This window comes from Trichoderma harzianum (genome assembly GCF_003025095.1).
Source record: "Trichoderma harzianum CBS 226.95 unplaced genomic scaffold M431scaffold_3, whole genome shotgun sequence".
NCBI lineage: Eukaryota > Fungi > Ascomycota > Sordariomycetes > Hypocreales > Hypocreaceae > Trichoderma > Trichoderma harzianum.
Genome location: NW_020209251.1, coordinates 464,804 through 477,682, shown reverse-complemented (window position 1 = coordinate 477,682; position 12,879 = coordinate 464,804). Strand labels below are relative to the sequence as shown.

Below are 12,879 nucleotides of genomic sequence, written 5' to 3'. Positions count from 1 at the left end.
AGTGTGATGATTGTAAAAGCAACGAGTCAATAAAATAGAAGCCTCTGAGCGGAACGTGTCCGCATAATATGCTAATCATTGGGAGATACACAAGCTAGCTGAGTATATACCCACGATATATACCCACAATATCCGAGCTCTCACCAGCATCGGGCCATTTCCTCTTCCAAGAGCTCCAGCATCGACATAGTCTTATTCACGAGCCCCGGGCCTATAAGATGAGGCACAGTAAACATGGTAGTCCAATGAACACTTCTCCTCTTCGTCTATTCGGCTGCGCAATGCCATTTGTCTCATCACATCCTGCGCACTGCTACGAGCTCATGGTCCACTTTGGCGCCCATGAATGAGAATATTTGCTGCATATACTCCAGGCAAAAACAATGTTTTCAACCTCCATCTACTCGATGAGGTGGATGCATCGCTCCGAAGCCACAGCAGTCGTGCTGATTTCTTGTGCTGGATCAGTAAAGAAAGAGGGGGTGTTTCAGTTCTTGCTATTGTCACACAGGCAGCTTACATGTACTCCAGGCCTCACAGGAAGAAGGTGACATATGTAGCCATTCCCCCATAGACCTCATATAGTTCTAAGATCCGGCCAAAAGCTGAGCTAAACTCGCTTTCACTACTAGAATATCACTCAATGTGGCTGCATTTTAGTTGACAAACACCTTCTTGGGTGGAGGTGGAAGAAGCGATGAACCCGCGACAGTGCATCCCAGAACACGTCTTTAACAGGTAGGAAGTAAGGCTGATAAGAGTGAGATCTACTACCCCAAGCTTGCAGCAATGTCATAGTCTTTGCTATCTCATAATGGTTATTTTCTCTGTTCTTTTATTTCTTTCTTTCTCTTTTACCGGTTCCTGGCTTCTTACACGCAGGTTGTCATCGCCGATCTCCAGTGCTACCACACTGCAGTGGCACGCGCTTACACGGACAACTATCCGCAACTCCCTGGTATTACCTGTACACTTTCATGCAGGCCCTCATCCAATCCCATCTATCGAATCAAATTTATTCAGTATTTATTTCAATTCTTCTTGCCTCTCCCTTTTGCAGTATCATTTCTCTCCAAACATACAAACTCTCGCCACGCGTCAGACGCCGCCCCAAAACCGGCAACTGATCAGCAATGACGCTCTAAGCGTGTCATCTACAGTGGGGAACTTTTGGGCGCCTTGCTCCTCCAAAGCCACTATTTCCAGGTTTTTCAAGGTACCAACCCGCGCCGCCGTGAGTTTACCTGTACTTGCACACATTGATCCTCTCAGAAGCAATCAAGGACATGCCATCCTTGTCGGCGAAATCCTGAGAAGGAGGTCAGCTAATTTACATAATGCGAGAGCACATGCGAATAGTACATGTGGCATGTTCTTTTTGCTAGTAGATGGAGGCTGAGACCATCTGGACAATGAGAGCATCAAACGTCATTGTTCGGCGCCATACTCGTGACGTCACAAGATGGCATTCTTAATGCATGAGTTGATCACCATTGAAGTAATGGAGAATGGGATATTATTTGGTGATGGCTTCTTTCTCTCTCTCCTTTTTGTCTACTCCATCTCTCTGTGACTGACTGCTACTAATCAGCTGCTCTGTAACAATCCATCTCCATCAACCAACGTAAGTATCATAGAAACCCTCCTCACAACACCACTGACACCACCATCCAGCCAACAACAACCCAAACTCTCACCACCACAAAAAAAAAAAAATCCGTCACAATGCCGGCAATGAACGATTGGCTCCGCGACGACCTCTTCGGCAAAGAGCACGACCTCTGCACCGCAATCACCTCCGCCAACCCCGCCCCCGCCGTGCTCAAGCTGTGCGCCCCCGACGCCGCCCTCATGTTCCCCAAGATGGACATCATCACCCCCGAGGACGAGGACGACTTCAAGGACGCCATGAAGGCCCCCTTTCACCGCTTCGACGATTACGAGATCGAGGACATGCGCGCCCACTTCATCGGCCTCATGGGCGGCGTCGTCACGTACAAGATTAAAGCCACCAGGGGCAAGGAGAAGTACAATGCCACGGCCTCGTCGACTTGGAACCAGGGCGCCGACGGAGAGTGGCTGCTTGTTTCGCATTCTGAGACGTTGATGTAATGGGGAGGGATTGGGATGTTACATGTACCAGCCGGTTGTTTGATGGCGCAATGGCCGTGCTTTTTTTTTTTATAATCATTTGGAACGAAATAATCTGGTTACGACTCTTCATCTGTTTCTTTTTTTTTTTTGTTGCATGAGTTGCTCTCAGCGAGTCAAAATACGAGAGTAATTCATTCACTTTACATATGCAAATACATCATATTTCTTCTAACACACAACATAAGTCTCTCTCTCTATCTGTGAATACTTCTAATAAAGAGCCGCCATCCGCATATTTGTGTACTCCATGCAGTTCACCGGCTCGTACTTCTTCGGCCTCTCAGGCCCCCAACAGCCAGGCACACAATCAATCGTCTTCTCCATATCCGCACACATGAAATACACAATCGAATACCTTTCCTTCGTCGTCTTATCCTTCGGTACCTCTCCCTCACCTTCCACCAACGGCGGAGCCTTGACCCGATGCATCGTCGACTTCAGCTCATCATTGCTCCAACGCATCAAAAAATCCCCAATGTTCACCACCGCCGTGCCGGGTATGTACGGTGCAGGGTTGAACTTCCCCTTCTCACTGACGTCCTCTACCTCGAGCCCCCCGACGTCATCCTGGAACAGCATCGTTATTGTTCCGAAATCCGTATGCGCAGCTATCCTCTCCGCTTTTCCCTGTCGTAAAAGATTCTCCTCGATGGTCGGATAATGCAGCAGCCGAATCTGGTTATCTTTCTTCACATGGTACCCCACGAAATACTCCTTCTCAAGCCCCATTCCTAACGCAATGAGTCTCAATAACTCCATTTCAGCAGCATAGCAAATCTCATAAAACCCCTCAAAGAACTCTCGAAACCCTGGAAGAACGTCCCGCGGCAGCCACACGTTTGTCATTCGTGTCGCATCGTCGTAACGTCCAATGTCAAACGACTCCTTCACATCGGGTACGTTCCGTGCGGCAGCAATCGACGCCTCGTCAAAGATCATCTGCGATACCTTTTCGCGACCCACGCTTGAATAGCCGCGGTGATGCCATGCTTCTGGTGGATGAGGAGCTAGATCTTTATCGCTTTGTGGGAGACTGAAGAATTTGCGACTCTTGATGATGAATGTCAGTCAGACTCAATCTCATCTTGAACAGTCCTTGTGCGGTATATAGGCACAGTCTATTATGACAATGAAGGGATTGATACGACATACCCAATGAAACGCTTCATTGACAACATCCTCAGGCACACCATGATTCTTCACATATGCAAAGCCAACATTTTTGAAGGCCTCGTATAATTCTTTGGCCACAATTTGGACATCCTCATCCGAACCAGATCGAGCTGGTGCAAGATCGATTACGGGGATGCTCAAGTGCTGATCAACGTTATTTGACATGTTTCAATTCTCAAATACTCTCTCACAGTCGCAAACAATAAAACTGTAAGAACAAGCCTATCATCAAATTGAATGGATTACAGCATAACCTTGGAGATGACAATTTGCGCAATCATCTCATGCCGAGTTTGTGAGCTTGAGGTTGTGACGTATCACAATGAGGGGATACCACGTGCCGATCCGACAACTAAAAATCCTCCGGCATACTGAAGAATGCATGTACCTTATTCTCACTACAGTCAAAGATTCAAAATGATCTATGCCAATACCAACTGCAGTCAACTCCATTAAATTATATGGTATTCAAATATTTGTATTATTGGTATCTAGGAGAAGTGAAACAAGGAAATCCAGGTAGGCATCCAGCAATCATGACCAATCCATGCCAAGTCATCGTTCCAGCGACAACAATCTTGTGTCTACATGCCTCAAAACATTTCCTTCTACAAACTTCGTTGATGAAAGTCAGATCATAAATCATACTCCCAGCGGTTCTTTCGCCTCCGCTGGTAGAGTCAACGTGTCCGGATACTTGTTCAGCGCCTGTCGCACTCCTAATTCTCGACCAATATAGAAGAGAAGGCCCTCCGCAGCGAGTCGCTGTTCCGATCGGCAAATGTCCATTACATACACGGAAATAAGTGGCCATATGACTCGCAGGGCATCAAACACCGTTTTAGGAGACTTGTCTTTGCTACTAGAGAGGGGTCCGAGTACACGTGGGACGCTCTCTAAAATCCCTTGCGCCGCATTCTGGGCCGTTTTGACGCTGTATTCTCGATCCTCGTTGAGCTGCTCGAGAGGAATCGGGCACGGGGGGTAATGTGTGAGAAAATTGATGAGGAGCCGCATAACATGGTACCCTTTGACGATGGCGGAATGATACAGGCTCATTGCATAAATCTCCAAAATGTGAGTCCCGACATAGTTCTTTTCAATCCAGTCTTCGAATTCTTGTTCGGCAGCCTTCATCTGAGCAAAGAGATCGGGATAATCTCTGGATGCCCCTGGAAAGTCACGACGTCGGAGGAGATTGAAGATACGAGCCTGAACGCTACAAATCTTGATAATAAAGTAGGAGATAGCCAGCCCTAAGCCCTCGCCCGGATGTAGCGGTAGTAACCGTTCTATTGTTTCGAGCCATTCCTTGGATTCCGGAGGACACTCCGTATTGGTAATGAGAGCTTGAATTTGCTATATGTTGGGTCAGCAAATATGACAAGCCTTACTATGAGATGAATGATACCTACCACCATGCTATAGGCTGGCCAGAACGATTTGCGACCATCAGGTTTGAGTAGAGGGGCGCAGCCCCTTGCCTTGAGGATGCTGTATAACCCACGGGCGTGTAAATGCCATGGGCTGAGGACTTCAGTGCGAGAAAGGGAGCCAATGAGCAACTATTGGCTGGTGAGGTTCTGATATGGAGAATTGTTTGTTTTGGATGCATGACATCAGAGTCTTACTTACCTCGTAATTTGTAAGTATCCATACCGTGGCGAGAATATCGTCTCGTTGAGCACCTTCAGGCGTCTTGAGTGCCTCGCTGACTAAATTCAGGGTCTTGCCTAGGTAACCACCCAACTCGCGCTGCGTCTCAGAATCGGAACTTCTGCTCAAAGCCGTCGAGTACTGCATATTAGTCACGTAGGTGCGAGAAAAGAGATGGGCAGCCCAGATGAGGGGCCCGTCATCTGTGTAGTCACGATACATGTCCTTGATGAAATCAAGGTTTGAGTAGACATCAAGGATGATGGGAATGGAGTGGGACGTCCAGTGTTCATACACCGGCCAGGTTAGCGGAGGCAGCGCATTGTAGTTGGCGCCGTTGACCAAGACGAGGTCCGTTGAGGAGGTGAAGACAAAGTCTCCGTTCGGAGAGAGACTCGGCGCCGAGAGCACTCCTCCATCGGATGACGAAGACGAAGAGGAAGACGACGATGACTGGCTGCTAGGGGACTGTGGCAAGGGGGCGCGCTTCTTGCGCTTCTTGACAACCGTAGGATCGGCGTTGCGGAAGACCAGCTCCTGTTGGTCCCGATATCCCGGGCACTGGGCGCCGTATTTGATGCATCTCTGACAGGCGGGACGGGCAAGGTCGCACTACATGAGACGAAGGTGTAAGTAGGTAAAGCAAGGAGCAGATGTAATACGGCACGGAAGCTGATGGGACGATCCCCGATCCGAGCCAACGCAAGCAAGCAAGCTGATGCGGCTGCCAAGCGCCAGTCATGAGCCAACGAGCAGTGACACACATCGACAGCCTTGCAGAAATGGCCACAAGACTGCCGCAGACCCACCCGATGGCAATTTATATATCCCGGCCGCTCTCCCCTTTCCTTCACATCGACTTGATGCAATCATCCATACACGTATATAAAACACTGACCTTGACTCGCCGCTGGCGGCACAAGTGACAATCCCGGCTAGGTCTGCCTGTGTTGGGCATGGCGGCACGGCGTTTCACTCGCTCTGTTCAGTCACAGCAAAATGACAAGAGAGAAGCCAGCGCGGTTTTAGGCATGTCGCCTGGGAGGCCTCGTCTGGAATTCTGGAATGTCTGCGATGCGATGAGACAAAGAGGAAATGCCATTCGAGGTGGGGGGGCGTTGCGTCCTTGGCGGCCCGCTCTAGCATTGGGCCAATCAACGGCGTCGGCGGACATGAGAAACGCCGGCTCCGCTTAGGGGGACCACGTGAGGGGCTGTTTTGAGAGCTCAGCCTCTGGAGTTGACGTTTGGAGCGACGTTGGAGAGGGTACGCTATCCTGCAAACTGGGGCTAAGTTGTACGTGTAATTGTGGCGCGTTGAAATTGTTTCGTTACATGGCTCTTTGGAAGTTGCTGAAACACCAACACCATCATTATCTAAGATATTACTATTCGCTGTATATCCTAATCAATGCTCATCATGTTTTAACAACTGCTTCCACTCAAAAGACATCCAGCCGTTATAATAGAATCCCCCACCCTCGGTAAACTCGCTCCCTCGGCAGAATCAATGCAGTGATTTTGTAATCATCTCGGAGAACTTACCAAATCCCCAAATTCACAAACCCAAAGCCTCAACACTTCCCCATTCAGCCACACCCGGAAAGCCGTCACTCCCAGCCACGGCAGTCGAAATAAAAACAGCCCCCATTCCCCAGAAACGCTCCGCCATCAGAAAAAAGCTCCGATTCTTTATACTCCGTAGGGAACGACTCATTGACCTACCAGATCCGCCACCAATTTCCTGATTCGGCCATCCCCTCGCATCTGAATGGCTGCATCTTACCCCACCTTTGTTTAACAGAACCTCGGATAGACAAACTCGTTTTCCCCTCTCGTCCACTCTGTGTCTCCCCCTCTTACATCACTTACACCCCCTTTCACAACCTGACAAGCTCATAGTCTAGATTGCTTCATTTCCCCCATCTTGAAACATATCAGTCGCCATGCCGCACTACGCAGACCGAAAAGACCTCTTCCCCATGCAAGGCGGCTGTCCCTGCGGCCACATCCGCTACCAAATCAACCTCCCCCCCCTCATCGTCCAGACCTGCCACTGCACCCTCTGCCAGCGCCAAATCGGCAGCGCCTTCGCCATCAACGCCATCATCGAGTCCTCCGCCATCACCCTCCTCCCATCCGCCCCCCTCACCACCCCGCCCAGCAAGGCCGACGCGCAAGCATCATCATCTTCTCCAGCCTCAGGCACTGTATGCGGCGTCCTCCCCGCCTTTGCCGACTTCACCAACGCAGCAACCACAGCAACTGTTCCTCCTCAATCCACAAGCTCTAGTGCTACCGCTGCTTCTTCCGCTGCTACACCAAACTCTCCCATCCTGGTGACTATCCCAACCCAATCAAAAGTCGGCCAAACCGTCGCCCAATGCCCCCTCTGCCGCGGCAGCCTGTGGAACTACTACGCAGACGGCGGCCTCTTCATGACATACCTCATCACTAGCACCCTCGACCGCCCCTGGGAGCTCGAGCCCGACGTCCACATCTTCACCCGCAGCAAAAGGGACTTTATCACCATCAACGACGGCAAGCCCCAGTTCGAGGGCCAGTACCCGGACAGGTCCGTCTTCTTCAGGCCCGAGTGCAAGGCCAGGGTCGACGCCCTCTTGGAAAAGCAGGTCGCGTGGAGGAAGCAGCTCAAGGCCGCTTACAAGGCTCAGTTTGCCAAGATTTAGACATCTCGAATCAAGACTCAATTTGCCAAGATTTAGACATCACGAATCGCTAGGTATACGAAAAAGATTATTGCATGCACACGCAGGGGACCTTGCAGTTCGTTTTACTCATGAACTTGTTTATTTAAATATAAATCTTGACGCCCACCACAACCTCAGTTTCAAATCAGGGGTATTTAAATCCGTATTCCTCCACATTTCCGTGCCTCCCTTCTTTTTGGGTTCCTACATCATAGGTCCCGCAAGCGAAATGAACATAAAATAAGTCCCAAAAAGTAACCAAAGAAATTGCAACATGAATAAAACAGGCCGCAGCAACGCAGTAAAGTGTCAAGGTAGCCATGGCACCAGAGCCACATCTCCCAATGGGGGGTATACCAGTAACGTCTTTGCTTTATCCAGATCGAATTTCTCCTTTTTTTGAATGATAATTATGATTGTTCCTGCTGTGGAGCAGATACGTGTAAAAACGTGCCAAAGGTAATTTCTGCTATCTTTCTTTTCCATATACCGTCTTGAAATTCGACCAAATAAGTGCATAGATATTCCCGTGTTCAAAATCATGCTAATTACCGGAAAAGAAGAAAATACGCTGAATCAAAATGTCGGAGCCTCGCCAACGCCAGTTGAGTTTAGGTCATATAGAAGGTAAATAGCACGCCATATATGCCGCTCGTAAAAATCCAGATATGAAGAAGAGATGGGTGGGGAGAGAGTGTGTTTGAGAAAAAGATGAGATTAAAGGAAACTTGATAGTTGCCTTTATTTGAAGGTAATCATAGTTGAGTTTTGCATCGTTTGTTGCTGTTTTTTCTTCGGTTTGTAGCTGTCGAAGGACTAGCCACCCATCTTGCGGAATCCCTCAACGCCGAGCAACGGCACTTCAACTTCACTCAGCGAGCCAATGCCCTCGTCGCGGCGGCGCTCAACAAAGTTGTTGCATTCCGCTATCACGAGACTCCACTCGGACAACGCACGTCCCGAGTAGACCAAGTTCTTGACAAACACGCCAGTGGGTTTTACAGCCTCGGGTTTGGCGTCTCCTTGCCTTTCTTCGTTCGGCGTCAGGTGGACGATGGGAGAAGGAAGGAACCTGGATTCACTGGGTGTGGAGGCGCCGCTATTGGTCTCAGAGCCGCTGGTAGACGAAAACTCTTCTGGTATTACCCCGCCACTGAGAGACAACTTGCGACGAGGTTCTGTGACTGGTGAGCTAAGTGGGCTTGCATTCCTTGCTGCTTGCACCAAGCCACCCTGTGAACTGCCAGAAAATTTCCTCGTGGGTATCATGAGTGGGGGGAGGGTCGGGCCACCCCCACGTTTTGCCTGGAAGCCAAGTCTTGCCTGGGCTGGTGTAGGGAGTCTCGGGCGTGCGAGAATGTGGTCTATGGGAGACGGCTGCTGGTTAGGCTGCGGCCAGCCCAGAACAAACTTGAACGTAAACTTGGGCTCTTCAAAGACCGGGTTCGAGCCATCAGAGTCCACGCTCTTGTCGGATTTGGCCGTCCTGGGTGGACTGGCGGAAGCGTTCTGTCGCGCCCGAGAGTTTGCAACCTCGCGTCGCGCATTCTGAAGTCCGTCATCTGTAGATGGTGAATCTGTGGTGGTTTTGGTGGTAGGAGAGGCCGTCGAGGTGAATGTTAGTAACTTGAGAATAGACCACTTTTTCTTAGGGTCATTCTTGGCCAGAAGGCTTGCGTCGGCGCTACTGTCGCTGGTTGGCGACACTATGCTTGACGCCTTGGTGAAGGTATCAAATGTCACAAATAGGCCTGGCTGAGGTACACTGATTTCCTGGCGTATGATGATGAATCGCTTTCCTAGCGTGGGCGACATTGGTTCCGTTGCGGGACCTGGTTGGCCAGCTTCCTCGGCAGCCTGCTGAAGATATAGATAATGCGACCAAACGCTCTTAAGCCTCTTTGAAACCAGCGCGAATATTTCCCTACAAATACTGGTTAGTCCTTGGTTCTGTTTCAGAGTATTACTAGTAGAAAATCTTGACTTACATGTCTGTGTCATTCTGGCTACCCTTGTCGCGACAGATCCTCCAGCAGAGAAGACGCATGTAATACGCTCGCACCATCGGGCACCAGTTGTTGAAGAAGGCGTTAAAGGTTTCTTCTGTCAACAGCCAGTCGCGGCATATCATCATCTTCTGCTCGGGATCTTTGGTAATGGCATCCCATATGGTGAAAATGAAGGAAATCATTCGAATTTCTGAAAGAGTGTTGAGCGATGTCAAGGCCAGTTTGCAAACCTCAACCCAAAAAGGCCAGTCGATATAACATGTTGGGTTTTCAGCCGTCTCAGCCCGGTGGTAGATGAGGATGACCTCCTCCAATAAGTCGCACAACGTCGAGCATGCGGTGCTGTTGTATCTGGAAGTTCTGCTCGCAGCAGCTTTCAACAGCGCAGAGAAAGCTTCGGCGAATGTATGTCTCGCCCCCGGATACAAAGAGGCGCTATCTGACAGGATGTCTTTTAGCAATACGACCAGTCTATTTTCCGACATGCTCTTCATCATATTGTTTGGTGGCATAGGCATTTGCAAGGCTGCTGCTTCAGCTCCCCGAGCCGAGTTGGCCAAGAGAGAGCCTTGAGGCTCAAAGGTAGCCTGGCGGTGGATGGTGCCATCTAGAATCGACAAGAGTTGTGCATGAACAAGAACGAATGCAGGCGAATGTGCTTTCTCAGTCAAAGAGAGACCCTCGGGCATAAATTGGTCGGACAATATGTGAAAGTGTCTGCAAAAGATGAAGAGAAGGTCGGTATCGCGACCTTTCCACCGCATCACCCAGGGCCCTGTCCATGGCACTCTCGCTACAAGTAGAGGCATCTTTGGGATGCGTTTCAGAGTGGCCCACATTCCTCGAGGCGAAGACCAAGCCAAGGAACTCAGCCTCGGTGGGAATGAGGCTGTAATTTCCTCGTCAACTGGCGAACTGCTGCTGTTGCGGCCCAGGCCCATGCTTTCAGCGACACGGCGAATCAGGTCAGGCGTCAGCCCCCAAAGCCTCACCAAGATATCAGAAACACCGGGTGCGAAGAAAAAGGCGTATGCGCACGTCTTGCCAGCAAACTCGATCAAGCTTGGGGGCACGTGGCGGAGAGACATCTTTTCGACCACAAAAGCCATCTGCCGCACCAAGTTGGACACAAACATGGTCCTAATGTTGTGCTCAGCCGACTCTGCCAGCATGGCGGACTGGTTTGAGCTCTGCGATGAGTTGGATGAGTTGGTGGATGACCTCGCCCGGGTCCGGTCCTGAGGGGACCGCTCCGACAAGGGCATAAAGTAAGACGTTGTCTGGCGCCATTCAAGCCGCATCATAATGGTGGTCGCCGTCTCGAAAAGCAGCTGCCGATCAAGGCCCGGGACCGGCTGTTGGTGCTGCACCTCGAGCATATCGAGGACGCCGCCCCACCACTTGTTGAGGATGGAAGCCCTGCAGTCGACATCTTCGGGCCGCAGACCGCTAAGTGACTGCTGGCTGGTGGTGCTCTTGAGAAAGGGCAGAAACAGGGACTGGATCAGAGCGCACTGTTGGGCAACGGCCTTTGAGGCGAACCCGCGAAACTCGAGGTCCAAATTCTTGAACTGCGACCACAGCGGATCGGGCATGCGCGCTGGCATTTCGCTCGACGACTCATCGGTGGTGAGCGTCGTGGAGTTGGTCTCTGCAGAAGAGGCGGACTGCGAGACATGCGTGTCGATGCTGCTGGAGCCCGGCTGAGCCAAGCTGGTGGCAGACGAGGCGCAGCTAAAATCGGAGCCAATGCTGTCACTTGTTTTAGACAACGTGGACGCGGGTTTTTGCTTGATCCTGGAGAAGTAGCTGGTGGCACGAGCGAATCCCTTTGTCGCGGGCTTAGCACCTGAGTCGACTAAGCGGGTTTGGGTCGTCTGATTGGTCGTAATTTCCTGGATGCTGGCCGTCACAGCCCGTTTCAGCTGGTAGCGGTTCGATTTCGCTTCTTGCTTCACGCTCGCCGCGGCTGGAACTGGAGCGTCTGATTGGACTTTGGGCAGCGAGCGCGACGACGGAATCCACGACCTCTTGGTGAAGCTGGCAAAACTCGCAGATGTGGATTGGGCGCGGTCCCGGGCCGTTCGGCGAGCTGCCTCGTCGCTGTCCATGGGCACTTCGTTTGCTGTAGCGGGCCGCCGTGGTTCGTCGAATGGAGGAGCAGCAGCGTCCTCGTCGTCCTCGTACTGGGTATCTCGGATGGTCGTCAAGCTGCGCAACCATGAGCGAGGCCCATCGTTGGAGGAAGCCGCAGATTTTGTGCGTAGATGTTGCAAGGTTGTTGGTGGAGAAGGGGGGTTGGGGTCGACATATTCGGAGGAGGTAGTAGAAGGGGCCAGCTTGGTCTCTAGAGCGAGTGGAAGAGAGATGTCGAGCTTAAGGTCCAAGTCGGAGTTGAAGGAGGGTATTTCAAACGTCGCGATCTCGGCCAGGCCCTTCATATCCAAGGCTGTATGGTCGGTCGAGACGGGATGGCCAAGCGAGGGTGACTTGGCTTGTGATGGCAGTGACGGAAGATCGGGAGAAGAATGGGATCGTCGAGAGAAGGAGAGGGAGGAGATTTCCACGGCCGGGGCCATGATTGCCGTTCCACTCATTGCATGACCAGCACCTTGGCGGTTTCTGGTTTCTGATGCTGGTTCAGATGTTGGCCGCAAGATCCGACGAGTTCCGCAAGACGCTGTCGCCGTCCAAAGCGCTTGTATCGACCCGTAAAAGCTGTCTGAATTAATTCAACATTCCTTTTGAGCGAGTGACTAGATGGCAGCAGCGGTTTCGAGCGCTGAATGGGAGAGAGAGTGCCAGACTCAAGGCCGCATGAGAAGCGAGGGGGGGGCCTGCAGGGTTGTGATGCAACGAGATTGAAAGCCGGTGCTAAAAAGAAGGAGGCGAAAAAAAAAAACTGCAAATCACGATAACGATAGACAGGCAAGGCTTCCGGGAACGGTCTGCAACCGCATCGAGAGAATTGCCACGGCAGCCTGGCCGATTGGGAAAAAAAAGTCGTCGAGTCGATATACAAGGCGCACAAAGGGAGCTGCACAAATGGCCTGCCGATTGCGCCCAGGAGAGCGGAATGACGGAGATGGGCAGATTGGATGCGGCTGCCGGTGGCGTCGGCTAGTGAGCAATCCCTACAGCGCCAATGGGGGAGTTTTTTTTGTTTTTGGCGAGATG

General features: G+C 51.2%; 6 protein-coding genes across 6 annotated transcripts; 3 read left to right on the top strand and 3 right to left on the bottom strand.

Moving 5' to 3' along the window:
• Nucleotides 1–847: 847 nt before the first annotated feature.
• M431DRAFT_340210 (hypothetical protein) lies at nt 848–1,559 on the top strand (the record flags this gene model as incomplete). Its single annotated transcript, XM_024914412.1, has 1 exon — nt 848–1,559. A coding segment is annotated over one exon (552 nt), but the record flags the coding sequence as incomplete, so codon positions are not given.
• Nucleotides 1,268–2,112, top strand: M431DRAFT_14171 (hypothetical protein; the record flags this gene model as incomplete). Its single annotated transcript, XM_024912628.1, has 2 exons — nt 1,268–1,624; nt 1,675–2,112. The coding sequence occupies exon 2, from the start codon at nt 1,726–1,728 to the stop codon at nt 2,110–2,112; it is 387 nt and encodes a 128-aa protein (XP_024777088.1). The 5' UTR covers nt 1,268–1,624; nt 1,675–1,725.
• A 252-nt stretch (nt 2,113–2,364) lies between these two features.
• M431DRAFT_2538 (hypothetical protein) lies at nt 2,365–3,492 on the bottom strand (the record flags this gene model as incomplete). The annotated part of the gene is made up of 2 exons (XM_024913809.1): nt 2,365–3,204; nt 3,307–3,492. The coding sequence occupies 2 exons, from the start codon at nt 3,490–3,492 to the stop codon at nt 2,365–2,367; spliced, it is 1,026 nt and encodes a 341-aa protein (XP_024777087.1).
• A 286-nt stretch (nt 3,493–3,778) lies between these two features.
• Nucleotides 3,779–6,050, bottom strand: M431DRAFT_504979 (hypothetical protein). The gene is made up of 4 exons (XM_024918554.1): nt 5,882–6,050; nt 4,963–5,595; nt 4,743–4,892; nt 3,779–4,686 (listed from the first exon to the last, which is right to left on the bottom strand). Exons 1-4 carry the CDS (start codon nt 5,939–5,941, stop codon nt 3,970–3,972), a joined length of 1,560 nt encoding a protein of 519 aa, XP_024777086.1. The 5' UTR covers nt 5,942–6,050; the 3' UTR covers nt 3,779–3,969.
• Nucleotides 6,051–6,814: 764 nt separating this feature from the next.
• On the top strand, nt 6,815–8,156 carry M431DRAFT_340174 (hypothetical protein). Its single transcript, XM_024914411.1, has 2 exons — nt 6,815–7,893; nt 8,024–8,156. Exon 1 carries the CDS (start codon nt 6,929–6,931, stop codon nt 7,670–7,672), a length of 744 nt encoding a protein of 247 aa, XP_024777085.1. The 5' UTR covers nt 6,815–6,928; the 3' UTR covers nt 7,673–7,893; nt 8,024–8,156.
• A 353-nt stretch (nt 8,157–8,509) lies between these two features.
• On the bottom strand, nt 8,510–12,281 carry M431DRAFT_491638 (hypothetical protein; the record flags this gene model as incomplete). The annotated part of the gene is made up of 2 exons (XM_024916921.1): nt 8,510–9,617; nt 9,682–12,281. 2 exons carry the CDS (start codon nt 12,279–12,281, stop codon nt 8,510–8,512), a joined length of 3,708 nt encoding a protein of 1,235 aa, XP_024777084.1.
• Nucleotides 12,282–12,879: the final 598 nt, after the last annotated feature.